The sequence below is a fragment of the Falco naumanni genome, chromosome Z (genome assembly GCF_017639655.2).
Source record: "Falco naumanni isolate bFalNau1 chromosome Z, bFalNau1.pat, whole genome shotgun sequence".
NCBI classification, from domain to species: Eukaryota; Metazoa; Chordata; class Aves; order Falconiformes; family Falconidae; genus Falco; species Falco naumanni.
The window spans coordinates 69,943,353-69,961,548 of record NC_054080.1 but is presented as its reverse complement, the minus strand read 5'-3'; the positions used below and the strand labels follow the sequence as shown (position 1 = coordinate 69,961,548).

General features: G+C 38.2%; 1 protein-coding gene across 4 annotated transcripts in view; it reads left to right on the top strand.

The window, feature by feature from the left end:
- Nucleotides 1-17,533, top strand: part of NNT (nicotinamide nucleotide transhydrogenase) — a 47,713-nt gene extending 30,180 nt beyond the window's left edge. For all 4 annotated transcript variants that reach the window (XM_040578847.1, XM_040578848.1, XM_040578846.1 and 1 more), the window contains exons 18-22: nt 1,072-1,231; nt 2,582-2,663; nt 12,905-13,023; nt 13,990-14,105; nt 15,360-17,533. In XM_040578847.1, the coding sequence (XP_040434781.1) occupies nt 1,072-1,231; nt 2,582-2,663; nt 12,905-13,023; nt 13,990-14,105; nt 15,360-15,509 (627 nt within the window). In that variant the 3' untranslated portion in view covers nt 15,510-17,533. The remainder of the gene's footprint in view (nt 1-1,071; nt 1,232-2,581; nt 2,664-12,904; nt 13,024-13,989; nt 14,106-15,359) is intronic.
- The last annotated feature ends 663 nt before the right edge of the window (nt 17,534-18,196 follow it).

Below are 18,196 nucleotides of genomic sequence, written 5' to 3'. Positions count from 1 at the left end.
TTCTAGTATCTTTGTTGTGCTTATTTCGTAGATGATGAATTTCACAGAATAGCATATCTTAGGCTGTAGCAAAAAACTTGTGGAGTTGCATGATTTAAAATGTCAGTGAAAAATGGATGCTTGGAAGCATACTTTTGTGTGGGTGTTTCCTCTCACTTGTATGTGTGCCTCTCCAGATCCATTCTTAAAATTTGCTGTGGTTTCTGAGCTAGCACAGCAGATGTATGACACACATGTTTAATTAAAGAAGCAATTTATCCTGTTCCTTTCCTGCTTCTAAAGTTTTGTTTACTGCAATTACAAGTTTTGCCTACTTCCAGATACTGCTTTGGGACCACACTCGCAAGGAGACATGCCAGTGAAAACATTTAGCCAGTGGCTTTTCCTGGCTATGTATCTAACAGAACCAAATTTTCAGGATGTGTTCTCCTCTTAAAGCTCCTAGTTTAAGATCTCTTGTTCCTATTTGGTGCTCAGCCAGTAAGTTAATGGTCCCATTCAGTTCATTATAATTTATTTTGAGTTAGCATTTGGTTAGTTTTATGTGGCTACTTAGCTTTGTTACGTTCTTTCCTGTCTTGGTGCTGTAGGATCATTGCTTCTGTACTACCTGTAAGAGCTGCTGTCATATAGCAGTTCTGTGCTTACATGTTGAATTGTTCAAGAACTTAAGAAAATATCTTGCAGAAATTGTGTGTGTGTGTATATATATATATGTATGTAAAGCAAAAAATCAGTCATCAATTGTGCATTCTTTCATATCCCTCCCTTTTAAGATATTTGCTGTTTGTGGTGTTTTGTTCTCTCTTGTCTTGGGCCACTGCTGTTATCCTCTGGTTACATGTGTAACGCAGTGTATTAGAAGCTGATGTTTGGCTGTTATGTTGATCTGGGTCTCTGTTTTAAGGACCCTGTTTTAGAGAAGCTCTGGCTTGTAAGCAGGGCAAAACCAGCAGATAAAAACTATTGTCAGGAAGGCTGTAATATTTTCATAAGTTTTCTGTGTGGTCATTTTCTTTCCTTTATTGTTTTTATTTCATCTTTAGCTGATCAAACCCTCTTGCCTTTCAGGCTATGAACCGTTCCCTTGCGAATGTGATTCTAGGGGGGTATGGCACCACATCAACAGCTGGTGGGAAGCCCATGGAAATTACCGGAACCCACACAGAAATCAATGTGGACAATGCAATTGAAATGATAAAAGAAGCAAATAACATTATTATTACTCCAGGTAAGACACTCTTTGACTCCTACAGCAAGATGTTTAGATGATGTATTATTAAAAAAACAAAACAACCAACAAACAAAAACCCAAACTAAAAAACTGTAGCCTGACTTGCAGCTGCAGCATCTCAGTATGTCAAATATTGACTGGGTCTGTGGAATCTGTTTTTGTTCCCAGGTCAGTTGTCATTCCTCTGTGTAGACATGTGTATGCCACTTTATTTTTCCTTGTGTATGTCTCTTCAAAATACATCGTATTTTTTTAGATTTTAAATTCTTCAGCACAAAGGCTGTCTTTTGTAAATTTTATTTACGGTGAATTTTGTGTGCAGCTGTTGTGGTGTGAGTTACCAAGCACTACCACAATACCAGTGGTATCGATACCAAAATACCTGTCTGTTAAGTTACTGAAAGAGAGGATTTTATTTACACTTCTCATCTACTTGCTTGATGCTGCATTGTTTTATTAAAAAAATTTGCCAGAAACCCATGTAAAACTTAGTTAGTTTACCATATATACTGGAAATACAGTATAAAAAACCCTAAAAACCAAACCCCTGAGTTTTCTGAAACTGTTACGTTGGCTGTAGGCTCATACAGTTTGATAGCACATTCCCTGTTAAGAGAGGTAAGGTAGGGAATAGCTTGAGACTTGCTTTCCTTCAACTGAATGCTACAGCTATTGTGTTAAATTTAATTTTAGTGTTGGAATGAGAAGGTGGCTAAAAAACAAAGTCGTCTTTTATTTTGCTTTAGCTCAAGGGAAAAACATCAGTGAGGTGGAGTTCTAATTTGGGAAGTTACCTTTGTTTCCAACAAAGTTTGCAAACATCTTCAAGGAGTTTTCCTCTTGCTGCTGTGGTCAGACCTTGAGGACACCATTAATAATTTATACTTTCCTTTTTCTTCCTGGACATTGTTGCTGTGATGAATTAATTCAGACAGAAAGACTGAAAAGAGTATTTGCTGCTAAAAGTCATATTCAACTACTAGATTTGCATTATGCATAATTTTGTTGAAGATAATGGTGGTGAAGCAACCTGACAGTAGCCTCTTTATCAATTTTTCAGTGTCTGAAACGTCCTTTTTTAAAAAAGGAACATGTATTTTGTGAAGCTGAAATAAGTTACTTGTGTAGTTTGGCTGGTCAAACAACTACATTATTAGAGGCCAGGAGACCAAAAAGAAGAGGTAAAGTGGTTAGGCTGTGAATGTGAGAGTATCAGAGGGATGTGTGTATGTGTATATATTTATATTTTTTTTTGTTTATTTTTATTTATGAGAGCTTCTGTTGGTGTGTAACTGTTCTGTCTGCACCGAAACAGAAAAATAGTTTTGAACTTGGAAATTCTTTCAGGTTATGGCTTATGTGCAGCAAAAGCTCAGTACCCCATAGCTGATTTGGTGAAGATGTTGAGAGAACAAGGGAAAAATGTCAGGTAAGTACTTGCCTTGATGAAAAGTATTCCAGGTTTTTGTCTTTTTTTTTTTTTTTTCCCCCCTCATTCCATTAAAATCTCCTACAAGTGTTTGTTTTGGTCTCATTTTTCTTTCAGCAGTCATGATTATGTTGACCTCTTGCAGAAATAGTAGCCGGAGGAATGCTGTAGTTTTATTAACCTGTAGCTGAATATCTAGAAATTTTATGCTTTAGTGTAAAAGATCCCTTACTTTCTTACATTCTTCTTAAAATTGGCTTTTGGAGGTAACCCCAGCAGCTGGAGAATAGGTTTTTGGGTTTTTTTGTTTGGTTTTGTTTTGTTTGATGTCATGCTGAAGTTCAGTTAAAAAGAATGGCTTTAAAATGTCATACTTTATTGTAGCAATAAAATCTTACTTTCTTGGAAGGTAAGTTAGCTCCTTTAGGTATGTGTGCTCTGTCTTTTTGATGTAGTAGTGTTTTTGTACAAAACAAGCAGGAAGTTTTTTGTAAAAATAAAAATATTGTAGCTTTTCGTATTGTGTTCAAGGGAACAGTTAGAAGCCTTTTCTAAAGGTGGGGAGCTTGGAGAGCTCTATGAAAGCAACCATTTGTGGAAATACGTTACCGTGAGGAGTAATCACAAGAGCAGACTTCAGTGCAGGAAGAACAGTTACTCGTTACGCTTGTAGTCGACAGGGAGAGAGCACAGGCCTAACATAAGTGCCTTGAATTGCCTACTAGAGAAACCTCCATTAATGGGCATTGTTTACTAGGCTAAAATAGCTTTAATTTTTTTTCTAAGTCCTGATTTCCTAGGGAAATGGACTCGTCTGCTTGGGGAGTAGTTAAAGCTTTGCAGTGGGAATAGTGTGAAGATCCTACACAGGAAATGAGAAGCCCCTTGCAGTATGGAGAAGTGTTTGCTGCGGTCAGTCTGGTATGAAGTAGAAGGGTAGATCGGACTGGGTAGCAGCCTCTGCACCGTGAACATGGGACTTTCTTCTTTCCTGGGATAACTGACTTGCATGGGTAGAAATGATGCTTACTACTACACAGAAACATTTTTATATATATAAACCCCAAAATATACAGACAGTAACATCTTATTCTGATTGACATGTTTTAAACAATACTGAGAAGAATTAACCACACTATAATATTAGGTGTCCTTAGGTTAGGAATCCACAGTTTACCTTGCCTGTTCACTCTTCTACTAACCCCTCCTGCAGCTGGAATAGCTGAAGACATTCAGTGTGCATTGATGAGAAGTATTTTGCAGATGCTCAAGAGCTCCTGTTTCTGGACTGCATATAGTGTCTCTGTTAAAAGTAGATCTTACGCCTGTTACATTCCTTGCAATCCTCGTAAGTCAGTCCATGTGATCTTAACATTACCAGCAGGACTTCAGCTACCACAGATAGCCCTTTGCCTCTTACAAGCATTAAGGTTGTGGTATCTTCTTTCATGCCATGCTTTGAAAGTTTCTACAGTCTGATTTGTTCAGAAAGTAGTTAGTGAACACAGGAAGGTCGGAGGGTTTAAATGTCTGTCACTGTTTTGATGTAACTTGAATCTTCACAGAATTCCAGAATGGTTGAAGTTCAAGAGATCTGTGGAGATTGTCTGGTTCAGCTAGCCCCCTTGCTCAAACTAGAGTCAGCTGGAGAAGTTTGCTTAGGATATTGTCCAGTTGGATTTTGAATACCTAGTCCCCCAGAGATGAAGACTTGAAGCCTTCTGGGCAATCTGTTCCAATGTTCAGAGTAAACCAGGTTTTTCCTGTGTTTCAGTTTGTGACCATTGCTTCTTGTCTGTTCACCGGATACCAGTGAGAAGAACCTGGCTCTGTCATCTTTACTCCCCTCCATCAGTATTTATACAGACTGATAAGATTCCCTTGAGCCTTCTCTTCTGGAGGGTGAAGAATTGCAGCTCTGATCCTCTCCTGTTGTGATAATCCAATCCATTAAGTAACTTAAACCTGCACTTACCGGGTTCCTGTAGTTTTTTGCTATTGGAAGCAAGGCCACTATTAGACTTATTTGATTACTTCATGGAAAGATTATTGGAGTGCATGTGGCCAGTCCCATGGATTTATTCTGGAGTGCTGCTTCAAAAAGCAGAGATAATTCTTAGGTGCCAGTATTGGCCAAAAGTCATTTCCTCCTTCAATTTTTCTTAGGCCTTACAGATATTGAAAGTACTGGAAAGCTGACATTATGCCTGCCTTGCTGATTGTTTGGGAAACTATTTTCCAATTATGGTAACTTAATATTTTAAAATTAGTCAAGGCTTGGTTTTCATTTTGACAGATGCTGGTTAGCCAAACTCATTCTCTGATTTCCATGTGTTTATTTCAATTGGGTGGTAACGTTCCTTGGGAATCAGTATTCTAGCAATCAGTGTGTTTTGTTTTTTTTTTTTTCTTGCAATATTTTTCTAAGCTTACTAAAAAGTCATGGGCAAGTTTTTGCAGTGTTTTACAGCAGGTGTTGTGATGGATAACAGCAGGGTTACTGTAGGGCTTATAGGCAATTACTTGTTAGTGTTAACCCAGAACATTGCAATTTTGCATATAAAATTGCTTTATCAATGTATTTGTTCATGCATACATGAAAAATGAGTGTGTGTGCTGGTATATCTGCTTCCTGGAGCAGTTCTCTTCACACCTTACTTCTGTGTTTAGCAAAAGCTCTGTGTGTGTCCAAATGGCATTAAAAGTTTTGAAGACCCATTAGCTGTGTGACAACAGAACCTTTCTTGGCTAATGCAGTGAGTGTCACATGCTTTTGGCTTTCCTTTCAGCACTTCTGTGGGGGTGAGCTTTATGTTTTTTATCAGCCTTAGTGAAATGAGAATTAATGGGTTTGCCTTTTATGTTGGCTTTGCAAGGGAGAAATGTGAATGAATCCTTGAAATAACTGGCTTATACTTGAAACGAGTCGATTTCAGGAAAGGATCACTGCAGTGGTTACCTAGTATTTAATGAAATAAATCTGTATTTACAGTTTGTGGTAATTCAGGCCTTTCATCACTTTGCGGAGCTCCCACGGTGTTCATTAAGTGCAGCTGCTGTCCCTCTGGTTTCAGTTGGCCTGGAGTGCCTCGGGACCCTAGTTCGGTCACCATCCAGATGTAGTGACACTCACACATCCTCTGTGGAGGGGTGCCAGCATGGACATACTATTGTCATCAATTTGTAATGCCCATGCTGTGCCAAGAAAAATTGCATCTGTCGTATGGGGTTTTTTTGCTTCATGACTCACGATTGATCCAGAGGAGCTGTTGTTTTCATTTACTTTGCCTATAGCCATAACATTCTCAGTGAAGTGCACAGATTATATAACATGATGCATAACCTTTGACTAGGTTTAAATTTAGAAATATGGGAGAGTTTGGAAACTTCAGACTCTTTTAGTTATTAAATTGCATAGCTAACATCATTGCTTACTTGAGATAGTTTTGCAGCAGAATACATCTTTAATGCATTAGCAGGATCACATAGAAAGCTGGGTATTGCTGAGCCTTTGTTATAGTTTTCCCGTGTGAGGGATGGGTAGAACAGCAAAACTACTCGTAGGCTGAATCCTGTAGTCCCCAGAATCCATTGGCCTTGGGGAGGAAATGCCTGTTCTGCAACTGGTGTATTTTTGCAGAGTTACAACTGAGGAAATTGTTGAAAGATCTCACCAAAGTTCCTTGGTGAATGCTGTGTTGTTTGTAGGCCCCTAGTTGTGAAATTCTGAGTTCTTTTACATAATTAAATTATATTCCATCATAATCTTATATGTAGATATATAACCATTCTGTGTCATTATAGTACTGTTAACTGTATATATTCCCATAGGTGCATGAGTAATTGACGCTGTTTGTGTCCATGTCTAGTTAACTGTTTTGCCACAGTATGACTTTCCTGAGACTTTTTCTAACAATGAGGGGCTTTTTTTGTGTAGTAAAAAATTCTTGCTAAGAAGAATGTATTGCGGGTGAAAGGACTCTTAAAATTGTGCTTTGTATAGAGTTTCTAAACCTAACTCATAATTAAATATGCTGCTTTTCTGGTAACTCATAGTTGAGAGAAATGCAAATTGCCTCTTTAACAGCCTTTCAAATTAGTTACTAAGATGCTAGTGTTTTGGTTTGGGGTTTTTTAACCTCATTTTTATGGGTGGATGTCTTAGAATCATAGATTATTTAGGTTGGAAAAAACCCTTTAAGATGAAGTCCAACCGTTCACCCAGGGCTGCCAAGTCCACCGCTAAACAGTGTCCCTAAGCACCACATCTACACACTTTAAACACCTCCAGGGATGGTGATTCCACCACCTCCCTGGGCAGCCTGTTCCAATGCATGACCAACCTTTCAGTGAAGAAACTTTTCCTAATAAACCAATCTAAACCTCCCCTGGTATAACTTGAGGCCATTTCCTGTTGTCTTGTTGCTTGTTATCTGGGAGAAGAGACCAAGCCCCAGGTGCCCACAGCCTCCTGTCAGGCAGTTGTAAAGAGTGGTAAAGGGCCCCCCCCGAGTCTCCTCCAGGCCAAACACCCCTGGTTCCCTCAGCCGCTCCTCGTAAGACCTGTGCTCTGGACCCTTCACCAGCTGCACTGCCCTTCTCTGGACACGCTGCAGCCCCTCTGCGTCCCCCTGGCAGTGAGGGGCCCAAAACTGAACACAGGATTTGAGGTGCAAAAGACTTGGATTTCTGTCTTCTGATGTTAGAGAATCTTAATTACTTTTGAGCACATGGAAGCACGAGTTTTTGAAAATGTGACAGCATAGATTTAGTGTTGGACCTGAATTTTTTTTTTTTGTTGTTGCTACCTCTGTGGCAGAGCTCTAATCAGATGTTTTTAGGGTTTTGGGTTTTTTTTATCTCCATTGTTCTAATTGCTTATGAGCAACAGAGCATGTGAATGGGTGCCATTTATACATTTATGTACAAATTAATAAGTAAAACAGATGAACTTTACCAATCTTTGTTGCTTTACAAGAAAATCTAGAAGAATTTAAAGGATGAGCTGTTAAGATACTCTCCCAACCAGTCTTAACATACTGCTTGGCTCTGGTGTGTATAAAATAGAAATTACTGTCACTGCTGAATGGCAGCATAAGAACAACATGTGTTAATGCAAGTTGCTAGGACACTGAAGTGCACTTACTAGGAAGACACTAAGTGTCTACATGTGTGTCAGTTCTTCATTTGTTTTTTCTAGTCGGATTAACTGTGTGGGTTCTGAATTACTAATGATGCAGGTGGAGGGACAGATGGAGTCCAGCAGATCTGTTAGCTCAAGTGCTGTCTTGGTGTAGCCAGGGAGAGCTAGCAAACTTTGCTGTATCAGATTTGCTGCTGCAAGGAGGCAGCTATAGCTATATGCTCCTGGGGGTCTATTGTAGGTGTGCCATTGGTTCCATATGGGCCAGCTGAGCTCTGGGCGACCTTAGTTTGCGATGCTTTATGGAAGCAGACACTTCTTTCTTCCTTGCAGTTGGATTCTTGGGAGGGTTATTGCATTGAGCTAAGGTCCATACCATATATTTGGATCTTGCCCTTGCTGTGATAAACCATAGTGGATGGAAGTAGTTACCAATACTTACTTAAGTGTGCTTAATTGAACTAATTTAATTCAGTTAAACTGACCTGCCCCCAGCAGAGCCCCTGAGCTTAGTCTGTGCTGAAGTACTGTTTCTGGGGATAGGTTGCCTCAGACATGACACCAAGCCTAAGGTAGCTATGTCCTTTGAAGCTAATAATCTACATAGTCATCTGTAATGTGTGATGAGAGCATTATACTGTGGTACAAGTCATGCTACACTGCGGCTGTTGTTATATGGCAGGATTCAAGCTGTGGAATATCTGAATGATGTACTACGCAGTTCATCTAGTTGTTTGATGTTCCCCCCCCACCCCCACCCCCCCAGTTAATCTTGAGTAACAGATTATTGTTTGTACTGGAAACAGAGGTGGAGAGGTGTCAAAACAGAAATAAAGTGAATGTGGCTGGGAGGAGGTGAGGCAAAACCCTTGGGCAAATTATTCTCTGTATATACAATGTTAAAAGTGTTGAGTAAGCTAAATTAGGCACCAGCCAAATGTTACTTACGTCACTCTGTCCAGCTTTGGCGTAATGACAGGAATCCTATCTTTACATGGATGAAGTGATCGTGACACACTTCTGCTTTGAGTTATGTAGATGCTAGCTCTTTCAGTATTCATTACAAGCACATCATCTGGCCAGTTATAGTAATGATAGATGCTGACTTTATGGACTGTATAAAAAGTAATTCCCATTTTGAGGTTTTCTGGTGATTTTTTTAATGAAATAGTATTGACTGTGGCGGTATGAAAAAGACAACTGCTTTAACTTTTTCACCCCCTGAATTTAAGCGCACTCGATGTGGAAAGTGCTGTCCTAGATAGGATGTGTATGTCAGGAGTTTTAGATATTTAGTCTAAATTTAAAATAAAATGTTGGACTCTTTGTATTACACAAAAAGGTTCAAAATACAAACTCATTTTTCAGTGTGCTGTGTTGCCTTTCTAAAACTAGAAGGTATCCAAAAGAAGCTGGTTAAAGAGGCTGAATATCGTTGCCTAGTACTATTGCTGTTCAGGTGTGAAGCTTAGCAGCAAGGAGGTGTACGCTCACTTTAGTTACACGACAGCTGGTTAAAGAGGCTGAATATCGTTGCCTAGTACTATTGCTGTTCAGGTGTGAAGCTTAGCAGCAAGGAGGTGTACGCTCACTTTAGTTACACGACAGCTGGTTAAAGAGGCTGAATATCGTTGCCTAGTACTATTGCTGTTCAGGTGTGAAGCTTAGCAGCAAGGAGGTGTACGCTCACTTTAGTTACATGACAGCTGGGCATGATAAGCCAGCCCTACATTACATGGTCAGGGTCAAGAGAAAAATTTCCTGGTGAATTCTGTGTTTCAATGAATTACCAGAATAATGTTTCAAGTCAGACACAGTATGATTGTGAATCTTTGTTATGAGTAAAGTATATGTAGACTGAAAACTTGATGTTATGTAAACAGAAAGCCAAAGACTGTGAGATTTCTGGCTTGATTTAAAAACAAACCAACATAAGGGAGTGCTGATATTAAAAATATACCAAATAAACTTGGCAGTTTTTCACTTTAGAACATTTTTTTCCATGAAACATGTCTCTTACAGTTGTATGTGTGTTCAATTTTTGAATATGAATGAGGTTCATATTTTGAACATCTGGGAGAGCATACATGACAATGTTTCTGCCATAACGCACAATGCACATCGCTTTGACGAACTGCTGCTGTTGCGAGTCAGAAGCAAGATAGGCAGCTTTTATTAGACGTGTTGTGAGCCATCAAGGATTTTGGCTGTCACTGTTTCAGTGCTTACCTGAATTCTGCTTTCTATTGGACAGGTTAATTTTTCTCCAGATGCATATAGAAATTATCTTGTGAAATAACGAAGATAAGCATGTATTTTTAATGATTCTTTTTGACACACTTGCACATCCAGTTTCAAGAGGTACTGGCTGGTTACTGTCATATTTGGTTAACAGGCTCTTAGAAGCAGACCTCTGGGAGTCACTTCAGTATTTATCCAAAAAGCTTTTGTCTGAGCAGCTTTCTCAAACTTTGTGAGTATGCAGTATGTGGTTTCAAGCAGAGTCTGTCAGAAGTCTCCAGCTGCTGATGGTTCATGCCATGACTTCCTGAACAAAGATAATTTTCCCCTTTATTTTCTTCTTTCTTTGACTTCACCATTCCTGGCAAGAGCCAAAGGTGACATTAATTCTCTTGGCAGCTTGAATTTTGGCTTTCCAGCCCTTGAAATAATATTGTATGTGTATATAGTCTTTAATAGAAACCTCACGAGTATTTTGTTTTGTGTATTGCCAAAGTAGCTTTGGTTGAAAAGATGCTCAAATAATTTTATTAGAAACAAAAGAGAATTTTGTTGGAAAATATATTTTCACTGCCAGAGTAGTGATGGGTTTTCTCAAGTATACTTCAGAATAAAAGTTCTCTTACTGTACTGCAAGTGATTGAATTTGGTACACTTGAAGACTAGCTGCAGTACTACACATGGTTTATATTACTGAGTGAGTGGTGTGAAACATAAGCTGTTAATGTTTTGTCCTGTAATTTGCTCACCTTTTTCTGATTCTAGGTATTGTCCTTTGCAACAGGATTCCAAAAATTTACTAGCCAAATACAATCTATTCTCTTTGTTTCTTTAAAAGTATTTATTTTTAAAGCTAGCGTTTATCCTGCTGTTTGACCTAGAGCTTAAAATTGTAGTATATCTGGTATTATGTGGATTAATCATATGTCCTTAATTTTGTTGCTGGAGTTACCCATTGTCTCATCTTTGCATTGTCTTAATGCTGTCTTGCTGCTGGAGTGTTCGGTTGCCCTTTTAAGGATGTTTTTGCAGAGTGTTAAATTCACAAGTGATCTGTGATGATTGGACTGTGACTTGTGGACCATCAGTGCTGCGTTATCCACTTCCATTGCAGTGGAGTTGAAAATAGAAATATGTGATAGTCTGTCTGTCATGCAGAGCTGATTTATCAGTCTTCCCCTCCTTTCTGAAGAAGTCCTTTTATTGCATTCCTGACTGACTTGGATTTCTGCTCAGAAATTTCTGTTCAGAAGTCCAAGAGTTTACAGTTTTCTCATAGGTGTTTTATGTCTCTTCCAAAGTACATGTTAGCTTCCTTATTAAACATTTAATTTCAGCCATATACAACAATGACCTGAGGCATTTCTGGTGTGCTTGAGTCAGCATGACATTTGGCGATAGCTCCAAGGGCTGGAAAGACAGAAAATGCATAGGAGAGTAGACTTTGATATGCCTAGTTTATTCAGGGCCAGTAGATGAGCAGAAGAGTACAATCTGCCCACAAGAAGTAGATTTGCTTCTAATTAAAATATATCTTTGGGAGTTACAGTTAGACCAGTTTAACGTCTTTGTTCTGAGTTTTGTCAGGTTTTTACTCTTACAGAACTACATTCATACCGTAAGATTCCCACTGCTACTGTGTGTGTCTGTCTGAACTTTAAGTAACTCATAAGCAGTGTATTCTATCTAAACTGGTTTTTAGCTGTTCTGAAAACATTTCTTAAATTGTTACGCTTGAACTGGTATAGCTTCTAAACTCTGCATCTTCTCAATCCCCCTGCCTTTTTTTTTTTTTTTTTTTTCCTTTTTTTCCCCTCCTGCTAAGATCGATCATGAGAAGAAAGTGGCATGTTTAACCTAATTCACAAAAGCATTGTCTTGTGCTTAAAGTAGAGTCCCTGATAATTTTTGTCTTGGAGTGTTAGACCATGGTAACCACGCATACTCTCTTAGAGACACTTGAGTCAGTAAGGTCATTTGCCAAGACCATTTCAAGGTCTATGAGTGGATTTGTGCTTCAGGAAGGCTGCACAGTGTTTAGGCCTTTTTATGAAGAGTGTTGTGTTGTGGCCAGTTCATTTATTCTTTGGTGCTTTCACTTTTCCATGATGTAAGAGACCTACAAAGCATATTAATATGGGTGGTTGTTTTGCAGCAAAAAGGCTTACTCATAAAAAGCAAATCAAAGGTATCTGTCAAAAGTTTTTAGATGTATTATTTGGAAGGAGGATGCAGATGCTTACTGTGTGTGTTATGGCTAAGGCTGATGATTGTATCCAGTCAGAACGGTGAAATGGTCCTATTACTTTCAAAAGTAATCGAAGAAAAGCCTGTTGGTATAAGCCATTGCTGGGTGGAAAATTGCTGTCTAGGGCCATCTTACAGTGGTGCATTCCTAGGCATTTTTTGCCATGAGTTCCTTCTGTGTTGCCACTAGAAGTGTCCATCAGGCTCTCCAAAGCCACTTTGCAGATGCAACAACTTTCTTAAAGAGTCTTCTTATGATGGAAAGATTGAAAATGTGCTACTAGCTTATTTAACTTTACTGGGAAAAGAATATATTCTTTTGCATACCTGTTACGTCAGTCATACTTCTAACTTTGCAGAAAAGGAACAGCTGCTCTCCAGGTGAGGAGTCTAATCTATGGACCTCGTTCCTTTTCCCACCCACTCAGTTCTCTGCAACACTGGGAAAATAATTACAATATTGTTAAGGTTTAACCATTTAATTTTATTAATTCCCGTGTGTGTTTACACTTAAACATTTCTCAGCCCTGTAGGTCACAGAGGGCAATTTTACTGTATAAAACAGAGTGTGCAGTCGTCCTTAATGGGGTTGAACTTCCTTTCCTGTTAGGTTCGGTATTCACCCTGTGGCTGGCCGTATGCCTGGTCAGCTGAATGTACTCCTAGCAGAGGCTGGTGTTCCCTATGATATTGTGCTGGAAATGGATGAGATCAATGAAGACTTCCCAGGTAAGCATGCAAGCTGTAAGTTTCCAGCAGATTGGATTTGATCTTATCAATTTTTATTTGATTCTGTTGTTACATCACACAACCATTTTAAAAATAGAAAATCTCAGCCAGGCTATTCAGTTTCTCTTGTGCCTGTTGTGATGCCACTGCAGAGGACCAGAGGTCTTTCTCTTGCATCCCGAGTGTTCTCCCAGCTGATGGCAAGTGAGCACAGAGGAGTACAAGAAATAGCCTGACTGAGAAGCAGAGAGTATAGACAGGTAAAACAAAGGGAAATACTGAATGAAGGAGTACAGAAGAGAGTAGGTATTAAAGGGAGATTAAACAGGCTTGTCAGACATGTTTCCTCCGGAACCAAGGGCAGGTTTTTTTGGTTGGTTTGGTTTGGATTTATTTAATTGCTTATAGCTGTGAAATAAATGACAAATTCTGTGTCTCTCTTCTCTCTTACTGCTACATACAGGAAAACTACAGTTAATTCTTCAGGTCAGGTGTTGTACTTGACCCTGTCATATCTTGCAAGCCAGTATAGAATTGTACAGACAACTTCTTGCTTTCTTACGTCTTTATTTAAAAATCAGAAAGCTGCTGGTAAAAGGTTTTTTGAAAGAGCAAGGAAAAGCCAGGCACAAATAAATTGTTAAGTGATGAGTGTGTATGAAATACACACAGATGTGTATGGAACCACATTTAAATATCAAAGGATTTAGCTTCTGGATGGCAGTGGTCTTAACAATTCCCTTGGAATGGGGTTGTGGATGCTTGCAGTTTGCTGGAGGTATGTGGCGGACACTTGGACTCTCACATATAACTTACCTGATAAGTTTGTAAAGTATTTGTGACTGAAGTCTCCATAAATATCTTCTGCCTCTTAAAGATCAGTTCTAACATGAAAATGAACATCAGCCTCAGTGTTCAGGTTTCAGTTAATTTTTCATTAGTTTTCTCTTTTTTGTCTTGCTGCAGAAACTGACTTGGTGCTTGTGATTGGTGCAAATGATACAGTTAATTCAGCAGCTCAGGAAGATCCTAACTCTATCATAGCTGGCATGCCGGTTCTTGAGGTCTGGAAGTCCAAACAGGTGAGATTATAAGAATTGTGCTAGCACCTGCCATAGTTAGCATGCTTTTAAAAACAGGGTTTGTAGGATAAGATAATAATATTCTACTTTTATGGTTTCCATGAAAAGCTTTTCTGCAAGGCATCCAACAAACCAGTCAGTATTTTGCAAGTGTGATGCACTGTACATGATTTTGTAATCATCAGCAAGTGCTTTAGTGGAACTAATGATGACTGCAGTAGAAGAAAACAATGAAAGCACTTTACTAAAAATGGGATTAGAATAAATTATATTCTGCTGACATCTGCAACCCTGAAGCATTTATGGGAAATTTGACAGTTTTAATGTTGAGGTAGAAATAAAAATATTAGTATTATACTTAAATAATAAAAAAAACCCCAAACAATGAATGAGTAGAGAGTGTAGCCTGTCTAGACTGAACTGACACTTTAGTCCTTGCCAGTGTTGCTCTTTGAAAGCAGCAGTGACTTACCTAAGATGCGTATACTTGAGTTTCCTTGATAGGAAATCTTTGATCTCTTGTTCTGAAGCCAGTTGTAGCCCCGGTACTTCTGTTGGTTAGCCATTCGAGTACTCGATCACAGGCACATACATTTATTGGTTTTGTGCATAGCTATGTGTTGCAGTTTGAGAAATAAACATGTATATGGTCAAAGCTGGTAAAGCTTCACAATTTCTCTGCTGAAGGTGCTGTGGTTAACTAATTTGACAATCAAGAGCTAACAGTGGCTGAAATGTATTTTAGGTTTGTGGGGTGTTTTTAAAACTTAATTTAAATTCCCTGTATGAAGTAATACAGAGTCATAGTCTGGACAAGTACCAGAGAGTGTTACACCAAGTATTGATGTGAACGCTGATCTGAATTGTGTTGCTATCAGGGAATTGGGTTCTTAACATAATTAAAAACAAAAAAAAAAACCTTAAAACCCTTCTATGCTACAATCATCAGTGTCCATCTTGCTTTGACTTGATTTCATGGAATAAAGTAAGAGCATATGGATGTGTAGTGTCTACAGTCTCTTCATCTGACATGCAGTACTGTGTTTAATAATAAAATGTTTCTGAACCTTGTTCAGATATCAATTTGTCTGCTATATTAAAATTAAAAATAAATTTTTGTAGCAGTGAGCACACTATTTGGGTTTGGGATCTCTCTTCCTCTGCCTTTTCTTTGTGGCAGCTGGTTTTGTGTTGTCTTTGTGTGGGCGTGGTGGTTGGTTTTTGCTGTTTCAAGCATGAATTCTTTCTGTGCAGGTCATTGTAATGAAGAGATCTTTGGGAGTCGGTTATGCAGCGGTGGACAATCCAATCTTCTACAAACCCAATACTGCCATGTTGTTGGGTGATGCTAAGAAGACTTGTGATGCCCTGCAGGCCAAAGTCAGGGAATCGTATCAAAGCTAAATACTGATTTATATTCCACTCATGATTGTGACTACAGTTTTGTCACAGAGGTCATGGAAAACAAGAGTTAGAAAAATCTTTTATTATTACAATGCAGCCAGTATTTGGAGAAGACTGCATTGATTTTTAGGGGATATAGTTTGGTTAGGAAATGTAGGGTTTTATGAAAGGATGGGCACATTAGCGCTTCAGACTAAGTCTCCCACGAGGCAGTACATTAAAGAATGTACTTTTTAAGGTTAACATTGGGCTGTTAGAAGCAGGAACTAATAACTTGTGGTAATCTTTAAGTAGTTATTGGCTCCTCCTCCTTACTGTCTTTACTTCTGTCATGGAAATTCACTAAAAAATACTGTGCCAAAATTGTATTCTGGCTTACCAAAGCTGGACAAAACAACTATTTATTTCATTAAAACTTAAAGCAAAATTACGAATGGATGCGAGCAGATGCATATAGTTGCTTACATGATTTGAGATTCTAAACAATATTTTGTTTCTTTTGTGAATTGTGTGGATGCTGTGAATCAGGAACATTTTAGGAAAGTTAATTCTTTTTAAAATACAGTCCTACTTTTTTGTAGTGCCCACTTACATTACTTAAAACAAGACAGGGGATTTCAGGGACCTACCAAGTCATTTTCAAGCCTGGCAATGAAATGTACACTTACTTGCCCTGCTTAACTGTTTTAAGCAGCTGCTAAGTTCTCCATCTTTTCCAGTCATTGCCTTTTTGAGTGTATGGGGAAAAATGTGGTCCAGTTCTGCACAGACAGAGCATCTTGATACATCTGATCTGTTCACAGAATTTGGACCACACTCTTTCAGTTTATGTTCACTTAGACTTTTAACTGTATTTGCTACTTTAAAATTCAATGATGCTTTCTTAATTAACATTTTTGTGATGCTGGAAAAGGCACTTTTGAACATATTTAAGATGCTGGAGTTTATTAGATTTTTTTCTAAATAAATAAGCTATTGTTTGGACAGCACAGAAACATACCAAACTTAATCCAGTGTTTTGATTATTTGACTTCTCCCTAATGTAATTAAAATCACTGTTAAATTCTCATAATAATTTCAGTAAATAATTATGACTTTTTTTTTTGTTTTGATTATGTTAAATGTACTTGAGTGGAACTCAAATATTTGCCTAATAAAATGACGTTATCATCTTTACATAATGATGTAGCAACTGTCTATGGTGACAAAGGCCAAACAGGAATAGCTCTACTTGCATTAGAAAGCATTCATATCAAACTATTGGAGGAAGACAAACTATTAGGAAGTCAGTCTTGAAATTAATCCATCCTGATTGATAGAACAAACATTTTTTTTATTACACCATGTATAGAGACCTCATATAAACCATAGTATTTCTACTTAGCTACCTCTGTTTTTGTGAAGATCACTTAAAGACTTTGAACAGGTAATACATTAAGAAATGTAACAATCTATGAAAGAAGCTACCCTTTTTACAAATATCTTTTATGTAATTTGAAATAAAAAGTGTCATGTAAGCATTGATATGTCATACACTGCAGGAAAAGACTTGTAATTAAATTTTAATCTAAAACATCATGGCAGCTGTATTTGAATGTAGCGTGTATCGCCTCTTGATTTCATTTTATTCAACTTTTAGGCCTGCAGAAAATAGGAGGGAAATGGGAAGAGGGGGAACACAAGGAAATAATCCTCTCTCTTGCCCTCCCAACTAAGCAAAAAAAGGATTTGAAGGGATTTAACAACCTAAAGCATTAATTCTTGTCTTGTCAGACTTGAAATATCTTAACTGCAGTATGCAACATGTCTCTGCTTATAAGTAGCTAATGTAATACTTAGCTTTTCTTAAATAAACAAAACAAAAACAATAAGGGGAGGACGCTTCTTTTTTCCCTTTCGATTTGGAAAAACCCCATACTGTTATGTTGGTTCAGAGGTACCAGTGTTATCTTTAAAACTGTGCTTTACCATGGAACACCAGGTAATTTCTGAAGTGCTAATAAAAAGTCAATAATTTTTCTTTACTGATTGTTTCTTTTCTCTCCTGTTGTGTTTCCTGAGTAGGTAAGTAGTCTGAGATTCTTTCTGGGAGTTAGGAGATTGAAATGCCACGACAGGATGTTGAGGTTGAATAATGTAATGAAAAGGAATCATAGTGAAACATGCATATTTCTTTTTATAATTTGAATGGTTCCTTAAAATACTAATTCTACATATGACTGATGTCACCTGACTGTAGCAACTTCACTATGAGCGTTTTCTAATAAATGAAGAGGGTTAGAACTTCTCGGAGTAGTTGATCCCACTGTGTGTTGCCTTTTTGACTTAAAAAAAACCAGAAGGCAAGAAAAAAAGCTGTAAGAACTAACTTGGCTGAGTACTTCCTTTTCCATTAGCTGAGGTGTGAGGTGAATCCTGTCCCTTTGAGCCTGATACACCATATGAGTTTGCTCTTAGTTGTTTTTTTAGTTTGCTGTAGAACTTAGTTAGTTCTACAAGATCGTCAAGCTGGTTCTTGTGATGATTTCAGTTTGTACCTTCAAAGTGAGTGATAAATGAATAACTTCAGCCATCTGATAGTCTGTTCAGTTGTATCATTGCACAAGTCTGATGTGGAACTTCCATATTTTCTTCAAGCTATGGTCAAGCCAAGACTTGAGGTCTCTTTCAGGGGCTGCAACCTGGTG